This window comes from Carlito syrichta, unplaced genomic scaffold (assembly GCF_000164805.1).
Source record: "Carlito syrichta isolate Samal-C Ts95f unplaced genomic scaffold, Tarsius_syrichta-2.0.1 Scaffold304637, whole genome shotgun sequence".
In the NCBI taxonomy this organism is placed as follows: Eukaryota; Metazoa; Chordata; class Mammalia; order Primates; family Tarsiidae; genus Carlito; species Carlito syrichta.
The window spans coordinates 126,227-142,725 of NW_007248733.1; the positions used below are offsets into that span (position 1 = coordinate 126,227).

General features: G+C 38.4%; 1 protein-coding gene across 3 annotated transcripts in view; it reads left to right on the forward strand.

Moving 5' to 3' along the window:
• The window catches only part of BRMS1L (breast cancer metastasis-suppressor 1 like), a 35,697-nt gene that overhangs the window by 13,540 nt on the left and 5,658 nt on the right, over window positions 1-16,499 (forward strand). For all 3 annotated transcript variants that reach the window (XM_008060510.1, XM_008060511.1, XM_021713625.1), the window contains 4 exons: window positions 12,065-12,161; window positions 13,721-13,804; window positions 15,391-15,455; window positions 16,196-16,235. In XM_008060510.1, the coding sequence (XP_008058701.1) occupies window positions 12,065-12,161; window positions 13,721-13,804; window positions 15,391-15,455; window positions 16,196-16,235 (286 nt within the window). The remainder of the gene's footprint in view (window positions 1-12,064; window positions 12,162-13,720; window positions 13,805-15,390; window positions 15,456-16,195; window positions 16,236-16,499) is intronic.

Below are 16,499 nucleotides of genomic sequence, written 5' to 3' on the forward strand. Positions count from 1 at the left end.
TCAGGCAATTCACTCACCTCAGCCTCCCAAAGGCACGGGATTACAGGCTGAGCCACCGAGCCCGGCTCGTCTCTATTTTGTAAAAAAAATCCATTTACCATTTTCTTCAAACTGGTAAAATCATTCACCATTTGAGATCTGGAGGCTAGAGGTACTAGTGTTGAGATGTCCCTTAATGCACGTCCACAGTCTCAGATTCCTTTTCTCAAAAAGGATGGTGCTGAACACTTTTGATTTTAGAGCTCCCTGATAAAACTTATCTCCCTTGGAATTTCTTTTTATTTATTTTTTATTAAGTTGTGGTAAGGACATTTCACATGAGATCTAACCTCTTAATACAGTTTTTAAGTGTGCAATACAGTGTTAGCTATAGGTATGGTGGTATACAATATTGTACAGCACATCTCTTCATATAAGTGGTATGCAGTATTTATCCTTTGTGAGTGGTTTATTTCACATAGCATAATGATATAAAGGTTTATCCATATTGTCAAAAATGGCAAGACTGCCTTCTTTTCTAAGGCTAAATAGTATTCCAATGTATGTATACACCACATTTTCTTGACTCATTCTTCTATCTGTGGACATTTAGGCTGTTTCCGCATCTTGGCTTTTGTGAACAGTGCTGCAATGAATATGGGAGTGCAAATAGCTCTTCTAGATCCTGAGTTCAGTTCTTTCTGATAAATATCCAAAAGTGAGATTGTTGGATAATATGCCTTTTCTTTTGAGGAAGCTCTATACTGTTTTCTTTTTTAAATTAATTAATTAATTTTTCTCTTTTTTGAGACAAGTTTTCACTCTGTCATTCATGCCGAAGTGCAGTAGTGTGATCATAGGTTACTGAAACCTCAGATTCCTGGGCTCAAGTGATTGTTCTGCCTCAGCTTCCCAAGTAGCTAGGACTACAGGTACACAGCACCATGCCTAGCTAATTTTTAAAAAATGGTAAAGATGGGGTCTTATTATATTGTCCAAATTGGTCTTGATCTCTTGGACTCAAGTGTTCCTCTTTCCTTGGCCTCTCAAAGTGCTGGGATTGCAGGCATGCCGCTGTACCTGGCCTAATTTTTAATTCTTTAAATTGACAAATGAGAGGCCAGGCTTAGTGGCTCAGTCTGTAATCCCAGGCCAAGGTGAGTGGATTGCCTGAGCCAGCAGGTTCGAGACCAACCTGTGCAACTTGGCAAGACCCCGTCTCTACAATAAGTAAAAAATTATCTGGGTATGGTGGCATGCACCTGTAGTTCCGGCTACTTGGAAGGCTGAGGTGGAAGGATTGCTGGAGCCCAGTAGGTCGACACTGGGGTGGCTGTGAGCATGCCTGCACTCCAGCCTGGGCCACGGAGTGAGACTCCAACTTTAAAAAAAAGGTATTAAATTGACAAATGAAAATAATTGTATGCATTTATGATATACAACATGATGTATTGATATATGCATACACTGTGGAATAATTAAACTAATTTAACATATCTATTACCTCACATACTTGTTTTCTGTGGTGAGAAAGAACATTCAAAGTCTTAACAATTTTCAAGTATATCATATATTATTTTAAATATTTTTGTTTATTTATTTATTTACTTATTTATGAGTTGGAGTCTCACTCTGTTGCCCAGGCTGGAGTACTTGGAACTACCATCATGCCTGGTTAATTTTTTTTTTATTATTTATTGTGAAGACAAGGTCTCACCAAGTTGCCCAGTCTGGTCTTGAGCCCCTGAGCTCAGGCAATCCTCTTATCTCTGCCTCCCAAAGTGCTGGGATTTTAGGCATGAACCACTGTGCCTGGCAAAAAATAAATTTTTTTTATTTTAGAGATGGAGTCTTGCTATGTTGCTCAGGCTGGCCTTAAATTCTTGACCTCAAGTGATCCTGCTGCCTCAGCCTCTCAAGTAACTGGGACTCAAGTGTGTATCACTGTGCCTGGCATTATTTTTAACTATAGTTGTGCTGTACAATATAATCTCCAGAACTTATTCCTCCTGTCTAACTGAAACTTTGTACTCTTTGTCTAACATCTCCCATTCCCCACTCCACTGCCCACCACCCATTCCCACAGCCCCTGGTGACCACTATTTTACTCTCTGCTTCTATGCATTTGATTTTTTTTTTTTAGATTCTATGTATAAGGGAGATCATACAGTAATTTCTTTCTGTGCCTAGCTTATTTTGCTTAGCATAACATCCCCTAAATTCATATATGTTGTCAAAAATGACAGGATTTTCTTGTGTCTTTTTGAGTTGGGGTCTTATGCTGTCATCCAGGTTGGAGTGTACAGTGGCAATCATGGCTCACCAGGAAGTCTTGACTTCTGGGCTCAGGTGATCCTCCTGCCTCAGCCTCCTGAGTAGCTGGAACTACAGGTGCATGACACCATACCTGGCTACTTTTTTATTTTGTGAAGATGAGTTCTTGCTATGTTGTCCTGGCTGATCTTGAACTCCTGGGCACAATTAGTCCTCCTGCCTTGGTCTTCCAAAGTGCTGAGTTTATAGGTATGAGCCACTGCTCCTGGTCTATTTTTAAATTTTGTATAGATGAGATCTTGTTATGTTGTCCAGGCTGGTCTCGAACTCCTGGGCTCAATTAGTCCTCCTGCCTTGGTCTCCTAAAGTCCTGGGATTATAGGTATGAGCCACTGCACCCAGCCCTTCTGTTTTAAGGCTGAATAATATTCCAAATAATGGCTTCTTTTTTTCCACATCCTTGCCAACACTTGTTTTTCTTTGTCTTTTTGGTAATAGCCATTCTAACAGATGTGAGGTGATAAATCATTGTGGCTTGATTCATGTTTTTCTTATGATTACTGATGTTGAACATTCTTTCATATACCTGTTGTCTATTTGTGTGTCTTTGAAGAAAAATCTATTCAAAACTTTTGCCCAGCCGGGCTCGGTGGCTCAGCCTGTAATCCTGCGCCTTTGGGAGGCTGAGGTAAGTAGATTGCCTGAGCCCGCGGGTTCGAGACCCGCCTGGGCAGTGAGACCTCATCTGTACAATAAATTAAAAAATCAGCCGGGCGTGGTAGCGCATGCCTGTAATTCCGGCTACTTGGAAGGCTGAGGTGGAAGGATCGCCAGAGCCCAGCAGGTTGAGGCTGCGGTGGCCGGTAGCGGCCACTGCACTCCAGTCTGGGCGACAGAGAGACTCCAACTCAAAAAAACCCCAAAAAAACTCCAAAAAACTTTTGCCCATTTTAAAATCTGGCTTTTATGCTATTGAGTTGAAGAGTCCTATATATTTTGGATATTACTACCTTATCAGATATATGGTTTGCAATATATTCTCCCATTTCATAGGTTGCCTTTTCACTCTATTAATTCTTCTCTTTGCTGTGCAGAAACTTTTTAGTTTTGGTAGTCCCACTTGTCTGTTTTTGTATTTGTTGCCTGAAGTCATATCAAATCACTGCCAAGACCAGTGAAACTTATCCCTTGTTTTCTTCTAGGAACTTTACAATTTCAGTTATTACAATTAAATCTTTAATCTATTTTTAATTTATTTTTATGTATAATGTACAATAGATGTCCAACTTCATTCTTTTGCATATGGATATCCAGTTTTTCCAGCATCATTTTTTGACAAGACAGTACTTTCCCCATTGCGTATTCTTGGCACCCTCACTGACAGTATTTAGGGTGGTTTCTGAGCTCTCTATTCTGTATTGTTGATCTATGTGTCTGTCTTATTTATTTAATCATTATCTGAAATTCTGTGGAGTGTAAGTCTGCTTTTTTTTTTTTGTTTCTTCCGTATTTCACAGTATATTTCCTTATTTCATGGTTCTGAACTATGGCAGACTTTATTGGTAGGAATTTTGTGTGTATTGGACCGATGATGTAGCTCTTCAGGTAGTATCTACTTTTTTATCTGCTAGTTTTTTTCAGATAGACATCCTGATGTGACACCAGCCAATGACTACTTTAATTTTTGTGTTTGGATTTGTGGAAGATGCAGGTAGTCTATGTTTCAATCTCAAGTATGTAGAGGTTAGGCCTTAGATGACATGCTTTTAGGGAATGCTTCTTTTGTCTCCACTTATTGCATGGGCTTAGACAGATCTATTTCTCTTATGTGGATCTTTTTAGTCTAACTTTATGTTGAAGGTGTAGCCTTCAGGGCTCTCGGTAGAAATCCCAGTTCCAGTTATCCTTTCTGCTTAGGCCCAAGACCTTACTCTTTTTACCAAGTAGCCACTGAAAAACACGCCTCTAGGTTATTGATACCAACACATTCCCTCAAGGTAGCCACAGCTTCAACATCAAGTTAACATTCTGGTTCCTTGTTTATTTTTAGTCCATGGGCTATCCCTTTTTGTTGTTGTTGGTGTTGTTGAGATAAGTGTCTCACTATGTTGTCCAGGCTGGTCTCGAACTCCTGGCCTTAAGTGATCCTTCTGCCATGGCCTCCCAAAGCTCTGGAAGTACAGGTATGCCATCATACTTGGCCATCCCACATTTTCTTAAGAAGTTAGCTATACCTTTAAAAAGATGTTTGTGGTATTTTATCCAGGATATCTGTCCAGGTGTGTTGGGAGCTATTTGTTTGTTTAGGTTATTTAGTCCACTGTATTGTAAGAAACAAATATCAATATATAGTGTTTTTTGGTTACACATATATATTGATCTTTTTTCTCTTCCATCATTTTTTTGGCTTTGAAGTTCTTTTTCCTCCATAGAATTTCTAAATATTAACTTAAATGTCTTCTAGTTTAGTTGTGACTTGACTTTTTTTTTTTTTTTAATTTTTGTTTAATTTTTTTTTGAGTTGGAGTCTCACTGTCGCCCAGACTGTAGTGCAGTGGCCGCTCCCGGCCACCACAACCTCGACCTGCTGGGCTCTGGCGGTCCTTCTGCCTCAGCCTTCCGAGTAGCTGAAACTACAGGCGTGTGCTACCACGCCCGGCTAATTTTTGATTTATTGTAGAGATGAGGTCTCACCAAGTTGCCCAGGTGGATCTCGAACCCGCGGGCTCAGGCAATCCACTCACCTCAGCCTCCCAAGGCACAGGATTACAGGTTGAGCCACTGAGCCTGGCTGTGACTTGACATTTTAATGTTTAACATACAATTAATCTGTTATAAATAACTTAATTATGTAATTATTCCGAAGATACTGTTAGTTCAGAGCCATTCTAGATAGGAAAGAAGGAGGGTGAAAGGGAACATGTATTTAGATTTTTATGTTTTTTCTTTTCTGAGTTGGAGTCTCACTCTGTCACCCAGGCTGGGGTGCAGTGGCACGCTCACAGCCACCCCAGCATCTACCTGCTGGGTTCTGGCAATCCTTCTGCCTCAGCCTTCCAAGAAGCTGGAACTACAGGCACACACTACCACGCCTGACTAATTTTTTTATTTATTGTAGAGATGAGATCTTGCCAATTGCCCAGGCTTGTCTTGAACCCATGGGCTCAGGCAATCCACTTGCTTCGGCCTCCCAAAGTGCTGGGATTACAGGCTGAGCCACAGCCCCGCCCATTTTATTTTTTCAATGTTTATTTTGAGACGAGATTTTACTGTCACCTAGGCTGAAGTACAGTAGCATGATCATGGCTCAGTGCAACCTCAAATTCCTGGGCTCAAGTGATCCCCCTGTCTCAGCCTCCTGAGTAACTGGGACTACAAGCACACATCACCATGCCTGGCTAATTTTTTAAATTTTTTGTAGAGATGAGGTTTTGCTTTGTTGCCCAGGCCTGTTTTGAACTCCTGGCTTCAAGTGATCCTGCCACGTTGGCCTCCCAAAATGCTGTGAGCCACCATGCCTGGCCCAAGAATGTTATGTTTTTAAATATCATCTGTCATTTTAATCCTTTCAATGACATTGTGGAATAGGAATTACCTTAATTTTAATAAATGGGTTAACTAAGGCTAAAAGAAGCTGAATAATTTTCTCAGGGTCACTCAACTAATGAGTAGCAGAACTGGGATTGAAATTCTTTAATATTTCTAGTCATTCATGCAGTTTACCACTAAATCCGAACTTGATTTTTCAGAGCCTTTTTTTCTGCATATTCTTTAGTTCTTACATTTGACTTACATTGGAGTGCAGTGCTGCCATCATTGAAATAATTCTGAGAGCCAAATGCAGTGGAAAGAAGGAAGACACCTTGCCAACTGTCAAAATAAAAGTTTGTTTAGGAGCCGTTAGAGAAGCAGTTAGAGACGAGGAACCAGAACCAGAGACTAGACATGTTCACACTGGCTTGCATGCAGAAAGTATACCCCAAACCCACAGAGGCAATAGCTGAAGGTTTGTGTCAAATTAAAGAAGAAATCACTTGGGAGGCTGAGGTGAGTGGATTGCCTGAGCCCGCGGGTTCGAGACTCGCCTGGGCAGGCGAGACCTCATCTCTACAATAAATCAAAAAATCAGCCGGGCGTGGTAGCGCATGCCTGTAATTCCAGCTACTGGGAAGGCTGAGGCGGAAGGATCGCCGGAGCCCAGCAGGTCGAGGCTGTGGTGGCTGGGAGCGGCCACTGCACTCTAGTCTGGGTGACAGAGTGAGACTCCAACTCAAAAAAAAAAAAAAAAAAAAAGAAGAAATCACATGGATACTGCAAGGTATCAGACACTAAGACAGGTGAAGATGCTTTATTTAGGTTATCTCTTTTAAGCCTCACTACAGGGCTTGAGATGAGTTTTAAGATCTGACAGCAGGTGGTAGTAAGGTCTCAGTAAGAGGCCTTCATTGTTCAGGTTAGGATTCCAATTCTTGAGATAATTGGTGAGAGCTATTCAGGGCTATGATTGTTTGGTGGACTAGTAAATTAATTTTTTTCTGATTATAACATTGATAAGTGTCTATTGAGAAAACTTGAGAAATAAGTCTAAAGAAAGAACTACAATCAACCATAATTTACCAAGCAGAGGTAACCACTGTTGATGTGTGCATATGTTGTACATTTTTAAAAACGGCTGATAAGCATTTGAATATACTATTTTATATCCTAACTTATTTTCAGGTAACATTTTGTGAGCGTGCTATGATTCTAAATACTCTTTTTAAAGTTTCATTTTTAGCAGTTAGCATGTGTACATATTTATTTTTTATTTTTTTTAGAGATAGGATCTTGCTCTGTTGCCCAGACTGGAGTGCAGTTCTGCCATCATAGCTCACTGTAACGTAGAACTCCTGGGCTCAAGTGATCCTCCTGCCTCATCCTCCTGAATAGTTGGTACTACAGGTGTGCACCACCATACCTGGCTAATTTGTTTCTCTTTCATTAGATACAGGGTCTTACTATGTTGCTGAGGCTGGTCTTGAACTCCTTGCTTCAAGCGATCCTCCTACCTTGGCCTCCCAAAGCACTGGAATTACAGGTGTGAGCTAGCCATGGGTACATATTTTTGAAGGCACAGGCTTATAGTGAAAAACAGCAGTTCCATGTCCTACTTCTAAATTCTCTGTATTCTAGTAGTAATTATCTGTGTAACTCTTTTACCTACTGCTTCTGGAATTTGCCCTCATATTTCTAAATAATAGCAGTTTTAAACATTATCTATTGGTTTCCTATTATGGAAGCTGAGGAGTCCCCCATCCCATTCTTCTAATATTGTTATATTATGATTTTTAAAAATTATAAATGTTGTTTGCTGAGCCAAGAGTTAGACTATGTTTAAAACACCTTTTCTAATACCTTTTTAAAACTACATAGAAAGTAGTATTAGAACTTCAATATCTGACAAAAGCAAATGTGGAGCCTTTTCTAGGTCATTCTAGAAGTCACAAGAAGATACTGTTTACAACTAACTTTAGAATGAGAAAGTGTTTTTACCTTTACTGGATATGAATTTAAATCTCCATACAGTTGAAAGCTTACTACAGGTTCCGTGCTTGTGTTGACTTTTCTTGAGTTCATAACATGCTTTTCATTTTGCTGAATACTCAGGCTTTGTGAAAAATGAGTAAAGCTGTACATGCTTGGCTTAATTTAAAAAAAGAAAACCATCAGCTGACAGCAGATACTCTTGCTGTTGTCCTGTCCATTGTGCCCTTCACAACATATTGTCCCTTTAATAAATTTACCTTTCTTAATTCATTAAAAAAACAAACAAAACCAGCATTACATTAAGATGCTTTTATGGAAGTTCTAATGCTATTCTATGTGATCAAAGGCATCAGATAATCAATCCCTCAGCCCCATTTTCTTCTGAAGTACTTCCTTCCGGAAGCAGCCCCTCTCTCCCATCAATCCCCTGTCTTGCTCCATCCTTCAGATGCTTTCTAGGCCAACCACATCTCTGTCTTCACGGAGCATCTCTTATCAACCTAAACATTCCTTTCACCTCTTTGCTGCTAGATCTCATTTTCCCTTTCAGTTTAGTAGAACTATCTTACAGTAACATCCTGAGAGGGGATTTATATGTTAGTTTTTTTGAGACTTCTTGTATTGTTTGTCTACTGCTTTATAATAAATTACTCCAAAACTGGCTTAGCACAATAATAAACATTTGTTTTTTTTGTAGTCTCAGTGGCCAGGAATTTGAGAGCAACTTAGCTGAGTAGTTCTGGCTCAGGGAATATGAAGTTTCAGTGAAGATATTAGTGTAGCACAATGTTTTAATCAGGGATGCAGTTATCTGAAGCCTTGATTGGAACCTGGAGAACCCACTTCCAAGGTGACTTCTCACAAGGCTGGCAAGTTGTTGCTGGGTTTTGTTTGGAGAGTTTGGTTCTCCTCTTGTGGTCATCTCTACAGGCTGAGTGAATGTCCTTATAACCTGATGGCTAAGTTCTCCTAGAACAGGACAGGAGTGACAGTGTTTTTTATGACCTACATTTCTGCTACATTCTGTTCATTAGATGAGAGTCACTAAGTCCTACCCATATTCAGAGAGAGAGAAATTAGTCTCTATGTTTTGAAGTTAGGAGTATCAGAGAATTATTTGACATGTTTTAAAACCACCATGTCCTTCCTGACCCAAAATACCTTTATTCTCACACCTAAGAATAGCATTCTAGATAGTAATCGTGTTTCCTCAGAATTTTGAAGGCATTGTCCCATTGTCTTCTAGCTTCCAGTGTTGCTTTGGTGAAGTCTCTTATCATTTTGATTCCTGATCCTTTGTAGGTGACCTGTTTTCCTCCTGAATACCTTTAGCTGTTCTCTTTATCCATGATGTTGTGGAATAATAAGATGATGTACCTCGTTGTGGGTCTTTTATAATTTATTGTGCTGGATACTCAGATGAACCTTTTAATCAGGAAACTCATCTTCAGTTCTGGGGAATTTCTTACGTTGTTTTTTAATAGCTTTTTTTAAGTTTTATTTTATAAATTTAACTTTTTGTCCATTTATTTTTATGTATGTTGTAAAGCAAAAAAAAAAAAAAAATACTCAGGATGTAGTTAAACTCATTTTGCTGTTGTCATTTATTGTCATCAGATTTTCAGATGTTAGGAAAAGTCACTGTTACAATTTTCCCATAAGCAGGGTTTTTTCTGGGTTTTAAAATTCTGTTCTGCATATTTTTTGTTCCAGTGTAGTATACTTAAAAGCAAAACCAAAAACTATTGTAACTTTTTAATGTGTCAGTCTCTGATAATGTCAGCTCTTAAAAATCTTCCAGGGCTCCATTCTGATGGAAGGTTGTAAACTGTGAGGTACCTAAGTCAGGGAACTGCCAAAGGGGACTTGGTTCGGAATACAGGGCAGTGTGAGGTCTGTACAGAAATGGAACCTTGGGGCCACTTTCCTTGGCTTCTTAAAGCTCCCATGATGAGAAACAGATAGGTGTCAGCCTGCGAAGAGGCTTTGTGAGCAGATCCAATACATTTAGAATGTGGAGATTGGAGGGATATGGGATCTTGAAGCCAAATATGTGCTTATAAGTGGTGTTTTTTAAAAACTAGGGGGTGCACATAACACCAGTATGGGTGCCTGATCCTCATCCAGGCGAAGTGAGGTCCAGCGATAGGCCCAAAACTTCACCTGTACCTAAACCATTTATGTATCCAATCCTGACTTGTACCCCACAACTTTAAAATAAAACAACAAAAAAAAGAAAACTACAAAAGAAAAAAAAACAAAACGAAAATACCTAATGAACACAGATACTCTTACAGGTACCAAAGCAAGGGAGTTTTCCCCTTTCTTTTCCAAGTATCTTCTAGCTGCATGACTTTTTTTTCTCTTTTTTTATGATGACTTTTTTTTCTCTTCAGGGAAGCCTTTTAGATCTTTCAAGGTTGGAGAAATGGGAAAGAACTTACTAAAAAAGGGGGAGAGAAATAAGAATGAGAATAGATTCAAGGTACTTCTATCTGTGTACTTTAAAGTATACACCTCTGATAGCTTTAGAGATGCCTTCAAAGCTTCAAACATTTTAGACTCATTGTGGCTTTTTTAAATGATAAAGAATGATTATTTGAACTTATTTTAGAATTTCTGCTTGACCTGGGGAAGATTATCAATAAATGGGAAGGAAAGAGAATACACTAGTTAAATGTTCATTTTTTTTTTTTTTGAGTTGGAGTCTCACTCTGTCGCCCAGGCTAGAGGGCAGTGGCACGCTCACAGCCACTGCAGTCTCGACCTGTTGGGCTCAGGTGATCCTTCCGCCTCAGCCTTCCAAGTAGCTGGAACTACAGGTGCGCACTACCATACCCGGCTAATTTTTTGATTTATTGTAGAGATGAGGTCTCGCCAAGTTGCCCAGACTGGTCTCGAACCCATGAGCTCAGGCAATCCTCTTACCTCGGCTCCCAAAGTGCTGGATTATAGACATGAGCCACTGTGCCTGGCCAAATGTTCATATTCTTAAAAGCCAAAACCTTACCACTCCAGCTCTACATTTAGAGTCATCTTTGGTTGGGGAAATTGGATGTTTATAACTGCAGCGCTGTCTTGACTGGAGACACCTGCTTTCCCCTTTTCTCTGATATATAACATCTTCTAATTCTTGTAGCACAATGTAGATAAAGAAAGCTGGAATATTTCATAAGACTTTACCAAAGACAAGGGAACAAGCGAAAGAAAGTAAGTACGCAGAGCAGAATGCAACATGACAGTTTTTCATATGAGATCTTGTTTTAGTCTTCTTTAGCTTTTTTTCTCCTTAGCTCCTGGCTTGCCTCTAATTGACAATTCATCTTTTCCCTGCCACTCAGGAGACTCTTCAAACATGTGTAAATTTTAATTTGAAACTCAAAAGAGAGTGCTTCATGATTGACACTGGGAATGCTGCCTCCATGGGTGTGACCTATGCCTTCCACAAGAAGTCCTATCTAACTATATCCCAATAGCTTCTACAAGACAGTCATTTCTAGCTATATCCTGATAGAGTAATATTTTTACTAGGGCTAAGCATGTGGTCGTAGTTTTCTCATAAAATCAGTCTTTATATATTATGCTGTGTATATATTATGGCTTTTTAAAATAGTGCTACAATGTTATAAAATTGAAAACAGTGAACTAGAACCAGTAGACTTGGGTTCCAGTCTGATCTGTCAGTCTGTGTACTTTAGCATTTCAATCCATCTGTAGTTTGTGGAGAGGTTTGGATATAATGGATATAATTGGTCTGTAGTTTTATAATTTAAATTATAATTGAATTATTTAAAATAATTATAAAATTTGTATTTGAATCTTTCGGTGACATATTAGTCTATTTTAATATGATACTGAGATATTAGTGAGGAATAATGACCCAATTATCATTCTTGTGAAAAAATATGATCCATCTTATAAAGATATATTTTATAGGACAAGTTTTCTATTATGGTGACAGGTAGGACCTGATTATATTTAAGCTTCATGGGCACTTGCTATGAATTTTTTATAAGGTAAATATTTACCTCATTGTCATGCATAAATTTAGATGCTCTTATAGAATGAAATTGCATGTAGTTAGATCTACATTTAGATTCTGTATTATCTAGTTTACTTTCATGTATTTGAGTCTTCTTTAAAATTTTTAAGTTGAACTTAAGCGAATGCCTATAAACAAACAAATACCTCTAAATTAAAATACTTCAAGTTATTTGGTACTCTTGGTTAAGGTAGACCAATTTTTTCTTTCTACTTTCTAAGTATAATCTTTTTTTTCCCGTAGAGTGAAAAGCTTTTGTTGTATGATACAGTCCAGAGTGAACTAGAGGAGAAGATAAGACGGCTTGAAGAGGATAGACACAGTATTGATATTACCTCAGGTAGGGGAAGGATGTGATTGTGATGTTTCTGTGGCACCAAACTTTGGTTTACTGAAGTGTCTCATGTTATCTTAATCTTCAAATATTAATGCAAGGTAAATGAAATGTCCCAATAAGAGGGAAAAGGGGAAGGCTTCTAAAGAGTTTGATATGATTGTGATTGTTACTTTAATTTGAACTCTCAATTTAGAAAGACATAAAAAATGGAGCACATTGAAAGGGACAAAATAGAAGTGAGACAGAAAACTACTATAACAAGTGCATTGGAAGACAGCCACCATATGTGTTCTTCCCTCTAAGTCTTGTAAGACTGTCATGTGGAAGAAGGAATAAAAACCTTTTCTCTTTGGCATTAGACAAGCTAGGGCAAACTTATAGAAGTTACAGGAGGTAGATCTTTGTCTCAGAAAAAGGAAAACTTATTAATAATTAGATTAGTCCAATGTGAAATTGGCTTTCTCGGGGTATCATGGAATGGTTTTCAACACTGGGTGGAAGGTTTAATGGTTATTCTATAGTTCTTGAACATGTATTATTTTATCTGTTATAAATTTTATTTCTCTGATATATAGTAGGCTTAGTGGAGTCAGATAAGCTGAGTCCTAACATCAATGCTCCCTCATCTACTAGTTGGGTGGCCATGGACAATTACTTAGCTTTTCTAAATCAGTCTCCTTGTCTCTAAAAGGGAAGTAATAAGCATACCTATCTCAGCGGTAGCTTTGAGGATTAGGTGAGATAATGCATGTAATATACTGGGGGTGCCAAAAAATTGTATACACGTTTTAAGAGATGTTATCTATGTATTACTGTTCAAAGTTGAATTGAATTTCCGTAGCAATGTGCAGTATGATGTTTGCTCAAAAGATGGTATTGATAAAGTGAATGCTAGCATCATCATGCAACAGAAAGGACAGTCAAAGAAAATGGCAGAAACACAGTTGTCATTCGAGAAGCCAAAGACCACTTTGAAGTGGTATTTGAAATTTGAGAACGTTGTGGAAGTACAATGATAGTGAAGGCATGCATATGCAACAGAACCTCTAAAACGCCTAGCAATTATACATATTCGTGATAAGTTTGAGATCCATGGTACTGTGTGTGATGTGCACAAAGGAAGATCCAGGAGGCCTCGCACAGCAAGTTCCGCAATAGTTTGCCATAATTGGAAGTGTCTGACCATGATGATCACCACTTGGAGCACCTCTTGTAATTGCAGAAGTCAAATGTGACTTGCATTAATCTTTTGTTATTGGTATATATTGAGTATTACCATTTAGTGCAGTTTTTTCCTTTCTTGAAATGTGTATACATATTTTTGGCATCCTCTGTATTATATTTTACAAAGTGCTTGACATATGCTCATCAATTCTTAGTCATTAAGTGCCAAGCTGATTTTTGCTTTAATAAAGTCAGAGGAAAACGTATAAGTATTATAGCTGTGTATGAATGAAGTTTTGTACAGTTTTATATGTAAGTAGTCACCATAAAATGATAGTCTTTTTTTCTCTTTTGATCACTAGAAATCAGCTAACACTTAATTTTTATCTACCTGACAGAGCTGTGGAATGATGAGCTTCAGTCAAGAAAAAAGAGGAAGGATCCTTTCAGTCCTGACAAAAAGAAGCCAGTTGTTGTTTCAGATATCCTTTTCCAAATTTTCTGGATTTTTTTCCCCTGATGTATACTTTTTCATCGTGTTTACCTTTATAACTTTTATTTGTACACATTGACTTATTTGCATGATCCTGTAGTGAGCAAAAGATGATTTATAAAACCAACTGAAGACAAAGGATATAGTTTAGATTAAGAGGAGAGGGAGAGGAGAAGAGATTTTGTCATGATCTCAGCTTTGGAAGTTAAGATGGCTTTATAGTTCACCAAGGGCTTTGATGTGAAACAGCTGTTAAGTATACAGCATGATTGTTTAATTCTCATGTATACTTTTTTTTTTTATTGAGTCTGTGTCTCACTCTGATGCCCAAGGTTTGGGTACAGTGGCATGATCAGGACTATCACAACTCACAGCAGTCTTGACCTCCTGGATTCAGGTAATCCTTCCAACTCAGCATCTCAAGTAGCTGGGACTACGGCACATGCCACCATGTCTGGCTAACTTTTTAATTTTTTTGTAGAAGATTTCGCTATGTTGCCCAGGCTGATCTTGAACTCCCAGGCTCAAGCATTCCTTCCACCTCGGCCTCCCAAAGTGCTGGGATTACAGGCATGTGCCACTGTGCCTAGCTCATGTGTATTTTTAAAATACATTTTTGTATGTTTCTGAAATTGGAGTATGAACTAATACGTGTTTTCAATCTTGGCATTCCCTGTGGTACCATCCCCCTGCCCCCATCTTTCTTCTCTTCCACATTAAAAACAGTGATTAGGTTGGTGGTATATCTTACAATCAATATCATAGAGTTAAGGGAATGTGGTTATGGCCTCAGAAGCAGTAGAATGTATTTATCCTGGTACTAAGTATTTTTTTTTGAGTTGGAGTCTCACTCCATCACCCAGACTGGAGTGCCGTGGCCGCTCTCGGCCACCGCAGCCTCGAACTACTGGGCTCCTGTGATCCTTCTGCCTCAGCCTTCCAAGTAGCTGGAACTACAGATGCGTACTACCATGCCCGGCTAATTTTTTTTTTTGACTTATTGTAGAGATGAGGTCTCATCAAGTTGCCCAGGCAGGTCTCGAACTCACAGGTTCAGGCAATCCACTCACCTCAGCCTCCCAAAGCGCTGGGATTACAGGCTTAGCCACCGAGCCTGGCTCTAAGTATTTTGAAAAGTAATTTGAAGTCAGAATTCAAGATGTTGAAGGATTATGTCCATAAATCATTGTTCTGTTCTCTGAAGCATAGAACTTTGGAAATATAATTCAAAGTATGGTATGCTTTTTTTTTGAGTTGGAGTCTCACTCTGTCACCCAGGTTGGAGTGCAAGGCACGCTCATAGCCACCGCAGCCCTGACCTGCTGGACTCAGGAGATCCTTCTGTCTCCGCCTTTCAAATAGCTGGAACTACAGGCACATGCCACCATGACTGACTAATTTTTTTGATTTATTGTAGAGATGTTTCCTCAAGTTGACCAGGCTGATCTTGAACCTGTGGGCTCAGGCAATCCTTTCACCTCAGCCTCCAAAAGTGCTGGGATTATGGGTGTGAGCAACCACTCCAGGCCAAAGTTTGTGGTATTCTTACAAATAAATTGACCTTTACTTTTCAACGTCCATATATAGTTTATATGCTGCAAGATCTTGATATTCTTGAAGACTGGACAACAATTAGGAAGGTATGATTAAAGAGCTATGGAACACAAGCATGTTTTTATAGTCTGTTTTTTAAGATTCTATGGTTTTTCACTTATACATCAAAATATGACTACTGTAAATATGCTTTGCTTTTCCAACATTTTTTTCTAAAGCAATTAATACTATTGCAGATAATAGTGGACTGAAAAAATATTTTAGGAATTAGAGACTTGTCCACAGCTTGATTGTATTTTCTGTAATAATGTAATTCATAATTTATGCAAAATTACAGAAAAGCATTTATTTAGTTTGCCCCCAAATAATAATATCATTGTCTGTGTCTAGTCCTTTGCCTGGTCATGGCTTACAGATGACACTCAATAAGTATTTGTTGAGTGAACAAAAATGAGCATTTGAACCCTTATATATGTCTTACTTTCTATCATTAAATATTCAAGAATTATAGTCTTTTCTGTGTGTTTGAAATTGGAGATGTCTTTTCATATTACATTTTTCCATTTTTATGAACTTCTTGGATGGGAATTAGAGATTATTTAAGATATTGAAAACACTTCTAGAAGAAATTGTTAAATTGTTATCCTTAATGTGTATTCTTTGTGGTCTTAAACATTAAAAATGAATTAGAACAGCTAATGGTTATATTTTACTGCATTTGTTATTGTGCTAATCATTAGTGTTATATATCAAATAGATATCAAAATATATTTTCAGTCTGAACTCAGCTTTCTTTCTTTCTTTCTTTTTTTTTAATTTTTATCAGGCAATGGCTACACTGGGTCCACACAGAGTGAAAACAGAACGTAAGTCATTTAGTCTGAATTGAGAAATATTCTCTGTGGAGACTTGAATCAGGGTAGAATCAGGGTTGTAAAATCATCTACATCATGAAGAGCTCCCCCATCAGTAGTTTTATTTCATCAATGAACATTTTACCTGAATTCATGAGGAATTATTCTGGAGTCATTGCTTCATGTAAAAGTTTCAAAGTTTCTGAATGCTTCTGTATGTTTCTTTTTTTTTGAGTGGGAGTCTCACTCTGTCACCCAGGCTAGAGGGCAGTGGCA